The 7,917-nt window shown below is 27.3% G+C and overlaps 1 protein-coding gene across 1 annotated transcript in view; it reads left to right on the top strand.

Annotated features, from left to right (window-relative positions):
- LOC106682477 (long-chain fatty acid transport protein 4) overlaps positions 1–7,917 on the top strand; it is a 41,713-nt gene that overhangs the window by 30,134 nt on the left and 3,662 nt on the right. The window contains exons 6-10 of the mRNA XM_014423359.3: positions 698–890; positions 1,703–1,849; positions 3,079–3,216; positions 7,460–7,526; positions 7,620–7,710. Of these exons, the coding sequence (XP_014278845.1) occupies positions 698–890; positions 1,703–1,849; positions 3,079–3,216; positions 7,460–7,526; positions 7,620–7,710 (636 nt within the window). The remainder of the gene's footprint in view (positions 1–697; positions 891–1,702; positions 1,850–3,078; positions 3,217–7,459; positions 7,527–7,619; positions 7,711–7,917) is intronic.

Raw genomic sequence — 7,917 nt, 5'->3', positions numbered from 1 at the left:
TATATAGTAATGATTTTCATTCAGCATATCACATAAATTAGGCAATGACAGATTTACAACTCAAATGTTCCGAATCTGAGTTGTTTTTAAACCAATTTTGAATAAAAGGTGTTGAGCTATGGCAAATTACATTTTAAAATTTGTTACATATAATAAAATTTGTTACATAATAAAATTTGTAAAAATTACAATTTAAAATTTATTTTTATAAGCTCATCCGTTTTTCAGTTAATTGAGGTTCAAGTTCAAAATTCCATTAAATCTTCAGTTTTTCATCTGGAATATTGAAACATGTCCATAAATTTAATGAGATTTTGTACAGAAACCACATCTGGTTACCAAATTTGAATCTTCTACCTTTTTTAGTTTTTAATTTGAAATGTTTTAGTTAACAAAGTACCTTCTGGTGTAGAGGCAAGAGCCCACAGCTCAATAATCAATGATTTTGGTAATAATTAAATACTTTATTGAAATTAAATTAATAAAAAAAAAAATCACAAATACAATTTACACCTGTATCATTATGTTGACATCATTCGAATGATTTAAAACTCTAAAATATATTATGTCAGTTTATTAGTTCAAAGGCTATTTCCTTCTGCTTCATGAAACTCGATTGATGATTTTTAATTGTTGTTATAAGAATTTTACAAACATTATGAATCATTAATCATTTCTATTTTGTATTAACTCCCAGGTAGCTCAATATATTGGAGAAATGTGCCGCTATGTACTTGCAGTTCCTGAACAACCTACTGATAAGCAGCATAGGTTGAGATTGATTGCAGGAATTGGTCTTCGGCCTGCTATATGGCGTGAATTTGTTAAAAGATTTAACATACCTAAAGTAATGGAGATGTATGGGTCTACAGAAGGAAACTTGCAATTTGGTAGGTATAATGCTTTTTTTCATCAATCTTTAAGAATAATCGTCAAATAATCTTTAAATCTTACTTGAATAAAAAAAAAAAAATTTAAATAACTTTCATGTGCTTAGTCCCTAAGTTTCATGCACTAGGTAGCCCTTGTAATCTTATTATAATATTTTTTAACTTTATCTATCTTTTTGACTCGTAAAGCAGTATGGTAATGAAGAACAGTTTGAAAATGCTTTTATTTATTTATTTTGTTTTCGACTTTACCATATTTTCTTCTTTTTCCAATGAATCAATCAACTAGATATAGAAGCACGAAATATATTTTTTTACAGCACTAAAAGTCATCCTGGTTCATTTTACTTTTGTTTTTATATCTTATTTTGAAAATAAAAATTCAAACGCAACCTGTAATAAAGGTTTAAGATTCATTAATAAATGAATACTTTATTTTAGTTACCATGGCAGTCCTTCTTTTAGGCTGCAAAAAAGATACCAAATTGTGACAAATGGCTTTTAGTGGTATACAGAAGATACATTATAATACAAGTAAATAATATAAAAATGAAAAATAAGACACCGAAAGTATGTTCAACAAACCCAATAAAATAGTATTTTATAAACTTTCTACATCTATTTACTCCTTCATAACACTGAATACCCTCTTATAAAATCACATATCCTTTAATAAAAATTAAAATATATATATTTCTTTTACTTTTTTAGTATATAGAAAAAAGGAAGATAAACAAAAAAGTAAATTCATTGATAATGAAATATATATGTTATTTTTAATTGAGTAATTAATGATGAACTTTTCATTGCAGTTAATTATGACAACAAAATTGGTGCTGTTGGTTCTATACCCCGATTCTTCCCTTTCAAAAGATACATTGGTGCTATAATACGCGTCAATCCTGAAACTATGGAGCCCATAAGAGACAAAGATGGATTGTGTATTGAATGTGAAATTGGTAATCATTATAAACTTCTTTTTTCGACTTAAAAGATTTTTTGAATAATTGCAATGAATTTTTCTTATTATATAATTTTGTTTTGTTTTTTACTTTATTAAAGCATATTTTACAATAGGTAATTAGTTGTTTTTTTTTCAGGAATAAAAGCCCTTTTTTATCACTTCTTTATTTTTTCTCCGATCGAAACAATGTTTTGGGCTTTTTTGCCTTTTAGTCAGTTCTTCTAAAGTAAAAATAATACACAATGAACAGTTCTTTTAGAATAAATTATACATTAAATTTCAATAAATAATTTAAAATATATTTTACTACTTACACATTTAGTTAAATATTTTATATCAATTTAAAAATTGAAAATGTTTTTGAGATCAGGCCAAATTTAATAGTAATCATTCCTATCTTTTTCCTCTGACCTTAACTTATCTGTAGGACCTAACGTTGGTCTTGAAGAATAATGACGCAACTGTAAATTTTGTGAAATTGACTTTATTATGTTTTAGTGGGCTTAAGTCAATTTTACAGTTGCGTAAAATATTATTATTCTTATAATAATACATTATTCTTTTTGTAGTAGTCATATGTTAACTCATTAAAAAAAAAAAAATCATATAAAATTATGAATAGAAGTCCAAAGTTTTCTAATATTTTCTCCATTAGTCATAGTTTTCCCCATTGCCTGTCTAAAAATTTACAATTTAAACTCTATTTTTATTTAATATTGTTATACACATTTTTCTATTATTTATTATTTTTGCATATGGCCTCCAAATTAGTATGTATTTCGTATGTCCATCTTCATGGTCATATTTCGGTGAACTGAGGACTGAAATGTTATTGCTTTGGGAATTTACATGATTCTATCTCTCTTAGCTATGTACATGTTCTAATTTATTTTTTTACTAATTGCTTATTGTTTGAAAAATCTACTTTATTAGTTATGTCCTTATAGTGTTGGCCAATTCTTCCTTGGTCAGTTTTAAATTTTAATGCATTTTGTTTAGAAAATAGACTTCAAATATTTTCTAATTTTTACTATAATAAAATTGTTTGCTTCTTTAAAACTTAATTAATGATTATTTAATATGCTATGTCTTGCAATCAGTTTAGAATTGACATTTTTAACTATTAAGTTTTAATAAGAAAATTTATAATCTATAATTAAAATAGGTAATTTATTTTATAATCATAAAATAAGAAATTGTTAATTATTCTTTCAATAATTTCAGATGAACCAGGAATGTTTGTTGGGATTATTCCTAATAAAGATTCTGTTAAAGATTTTCATGGTTATTTAGATAAAACTGAATCAAGTAAAAAATATATATATGATGTTTTCACAAAAGGAGACAAAGCTTTTGTTTCAGGTAAATTTATATCACACATAAATTTTTTACGTTGTTTAAATAGATATGGCTAAGTATTGAAAATAGTAAGTATAACATATTAATGGGAAATTTTACAAGTACAGTACAACCTGATTAAATGGGCATTGGATATGTGAGACCTTTACTACTGATAATTACAATGAGGTTCAGGCACTTTGGCATTGAAATACCTTTGTTACTGTTAATTTGTAAATCTTTGTTATTGAGATTTGATTTCTTAAATAAAATTTTATATATTTATGTCTATAATTGGGACTTAATGGTTCATTAACCTGTATAATTAAGATAATTCATTAAATAATATAATTAAATTTGTCAGGTTTGGATAGGTTCTGACACCTTTGCTTACAAACATTTAAATTTCTCCTGCATATGCTTTGTTTTTCAATAATATCTAAGGTTTTATAGGATAAAAACATTCCTATAAGCTACTCAATTATTAAACCAAAAGATCAAGAATTTGAGAGTAGACTCCATATTGAAAATTTAAGTACCAGTAATGGATGGTTGTAGAACTTTAAGGTAAGGAACGATATCGTATTTTCAAAAATATTTGTTGAGAAAGCAATGCCTTGCACAACAACGTATTTATTCTTTAGATTGAAGACCTTCCAGCTCTATTATATGATTTTTCCTCCGATAACAACACCGATAAAGTGAGATTATTCCCTTATTAAGTTTTTCCCGATAAAAGAGAATTAGATAAATATTTAACATCTCAAAGTAGAATAGAAAAAAATTAAAATTAATAAAGGATGAGAAAAAAAATATATAGGTAATACTGACATATTTGATCAAATTTATGTTGGGGATCAGGGAAGGTTTTATAACAAAAGAACAAAGAATATATGTTGTACTAATGATGCTACCAGCAAACAGACCTTAACCAAAGGTACACCTAGCTCTCCAATGGTCTGAAGCAGTGTTGCCATCAAAGTGTTGTTTTATTCATAATTATATTTACAGAGTATTTAAACATTTTCATTACAAATCAAATAATGAAACCAATTTTTATCAAAAAACATCTTGAAGCTAGTAGTTTTTTTTTTCTTCTGACCCCTCTAAAAACAGAAAATAGACATGAATCAATAAATGCATTATGTGAAGAACATTATTTAAAGTGAGTACTCCCTTTTTCTACTGTTGGTACTTGAAGGTCTTAGTCAAATGCTTATCTATGTATTTAGATACTTGTTCTGTGAAAACTCTTACTATAATATATGAAAGTGAGGGGTCTCCAGCAAAAGCTTGTAGCACTAAATTACAAACCAATACAACTGATTTTTTCAATCCATAAGTTTTGTATTGTTTTCGAAAATAAAAGTACATAAAGACATACAATATGTATTTTCTATTAACATTTTCACCTCTATAAATGAAGAAATCTTACATCAAATAAGATACCTGTATAAATAAGATTTTAGAGGAAAATTACTCAAAACTATAAATATAATATCACTTGAAGAGAACATCAAGCTGCTGTTTTCTATTGGTAAAGCAATGAACTAGTAGTGGTACTGTACCCCAGTGCATGAACTAAGTCCACAGTGAGTAAGACTGAGCTCAGAGTTCCTCACAACAAGAGCATGTTTAGTCTACAGCAATATCAATCGATTATAATTAATTCTGATATTATCCTCTAAAAGATTGAACATCACAATTAGCAAGGGGATGTCAGCATTAAATGTTAGATAACTCTCATTTTAATCCTGGCTATTTGAAAAACTGGGTAAATGAAAAGCCTCTTTAAGTGATAAAAATTCTTAGGTCTCTTGAGATCCCTGTTATACAGGTTACACTGTAATTAGTCTATTGAAAATGAAAATGGGTCTAGGATAAGATAAAATTGCAAAAAGTCACCATAATCTTTCCAAATTTAGTTTCGAATATGAATATATACCTACTAATCTTGTTTGGAAACATTGCACTAACAGTAAAGAAAAAAGAGATTTAAGAATATTATTCATTACTTCTTATATAATTTCTCCTTATTTATGCTATTATTATGTCTCCACATTCAAAGTTTCAAGGGCTAGATTGAATATTTACATATTACATTTACATAAATTTTATCAACTAAACGAATTATAATGACAAAATATTCTTACATTAATATGGATCAAGTATAATGAATGTGATGAGGCAAGGACATGTGAATGAGAAAAAATATAAAAATCGAGGTAATTATATCCAAATAGTCGTGATTTTTCATCATTTAAAATAATGTGGTAGTTTGTATTAAGTGATTATGTATGTTAGATTATTGAGGCCTTGAAGCATCGAAAGAGGAAATGAATAAATAAAGGAAAATTTTAGTTTTTTTTTTAAGGTCAGAGCAGCTCTCAAGAACAAAAAATAGTTTTGAACTATTTATTGATTGCCCACGTTTTTGACCGACAATTTGGGACTACGTCTTCATCTTTTGATGATTGGAAATGTAAACAAAGGACAAACTAAATTGGAAATGTAAACAAAGCCGCTGCTCTCCTATTGCGGATTCCTAAAATAAATCTAGCATCCGCTGCCGCTCCATTGATCCATCGAAGTCGGGGTCTTCCTACTCTCCTTGTCCCATATATCCTTTCGTCCAGGATCATCCTAGGAATCTGATCCTGGGTCATTCTTAATACATGGCCTGCCCATCGAATCCGGCCCACTTTGGACATATGTCCCTGAATAAAATTATTTTTTTCTTTCATTCATTTATTCATTAATACCAGATCAGCTTTGTGGGCCTTTCATGGTTATTATAACAGTTTTATTTTATTTATTTATTTTTTTTTGGGGGGGGGGGTTGTAATATCATGCAACAGAAATCCTCAACTATTTACAATGCTTTAACTTTTGAACAATTGTGAATTTTAACGATGAATAATAAAAAAAATTAATAATAATAAATAATTATAGTTATCTAATTAAAGAATAAAGAGAAAAAAGTTAAAAACTAATGATATTTATAAAATAGCTAATTTCTAATGAAAGAAAAAGATAAATAATAAAATAATAGTAATGAAAATTTTTTTTAAAAAATCTATTATTGTTAAATTATTCCCTGGCCTCTTTTTTCCTACTCTGTGGATAATTTCTCTTCACCACTTCCTCTATTTCTAACTTAATCACTTTGAGTCCACCCGGTTATGCTTTTCGACCACCTATGACATGAAAAAAAGTTTTACCAAATTTAAAGGTAAAATTATTTCATCACTTTTAATTTATAAACAATATGTTAAACTTCTTGCCTAACACGCTATCTTCAGAAACGAAAAATTTTGTTTACACGGTATAGTATAAACTCATAGACTCAAATTACTAAATTAATTATTAAACAGTAACTTTAAGCTATAACTGCTTTATATATTGGTTGATGTAAGACATGTCACAATCGCACAAGAGGAGATCATAACAGAAAAGAAAGGCAATCCTTCCCCGTCAAACCTGTCCTGCAAAGGTCCTATATCACTTTTGAAATATTAGCTTAAAACGGGAAGAGGAAACTTTAAGATAGTTAAATCAAGCGATATTTAAAAAGTGCCTGAAATTGAAAAATGGCACCAACCTACCCGCTATAATTGTCTGTTTTAGAAGTTAGATAAGTAAGGCTACCATAGAAGGCGGGAGTGGAGGGTTTCATACTTTTTAAATATTGCTTGATTTAACTATCTTAAGGTCTTCTCTTTCTGTTTTAAGCAAATATTTATAAAATAATTAACTTCTAATCAAAGAATAATTTGAGAGAAAAAGATAAATGTATAAAATAATAGTAATGACAATAATATAAATATAGAATTTATAACACAATGATAAAACTTCATGCTTCGGGATGAGTTAACGCATTCGGGGGGGGAGGGAGGGGGGAGGGTTACTGCTCCTTTAACTGCTAGGTAGCAACTGGGAGAGAAATTTTCATTGGAATCTATTTGTAGTTTCTGTTGGATATTTCTTACAAACCAAGGAGCATCCACTACGATTCTTAGGACCTTGTTTTTTTTTTGTTTTTTTTTTTTTGTAAAGGAAATTTGATTGTATATTTTATTTAAATATTTTAAAATAATAATAATAATTAAACAAATACAAACCCATTGATTTTTAAGCCTAATGATAGAATGACAAATGCCCTGAAACAAAATTCGCAAAATAATAATAGATGATCACCATTTTAACTTCATATCTATTTTCAAATAAAATTTGTATATTTAAATTGATATACATTCATTATTTGTAGGAGATCTTATAATGATGGATGAGCTTGGATATCTTTATTTCAAAGACAGAACAGGAGATACTTTCAGGTAAATTGAAGACTTGTTAATTTGAAAAATAACATTTCTTTTTCTTTTTATAACCACTATCCTCCATTTTAAAATTCTAAATAATTATTTCAGGTGGAAGGGGGAAAATGTATCCACTTCAGAAGTGGAAGCTATAATCAGTTCAAAAATTGGATTAAAAGACTGCATTGTGTTTGGAGTTGAGGTAAAGTTTAAATAAGTAGTAGCCTTTACCTGGGAGTGTACAAAATTATTATTTTTTAGAATTATATAATTAAATTGTATTTTTACCCTTCATTAAGAATAATATAAAAGTTCATATATATAGGGTTTTTTTTTAAGCCCGATAGAACTTGAAATTGTAAAAAATAACACAAAAAATTAAATTGTAATCAAAATTTTTTTTTTATTC

Source organism: Halyomorpha halys, unplaced genomic scaffold (assembly GCF_000696795.3).
Source record: "Halyomorpha halys isolate HHAL.00 unplaced genomic scaffold, Hhal_1.1 Scaffold417.1, whole genome shotgun sequence".
Lineage (NCBI taxonomy): Eukaryota > Metazoa > Arthropoda > Insecta > Hemiptera > Pentatomidae > Halyomorpha > Halyomorpha halys.
Note: the sequence above shows the minus strand (reverse complement) of the source record. Positions and strands in the feature narration are given on the sequence as shown.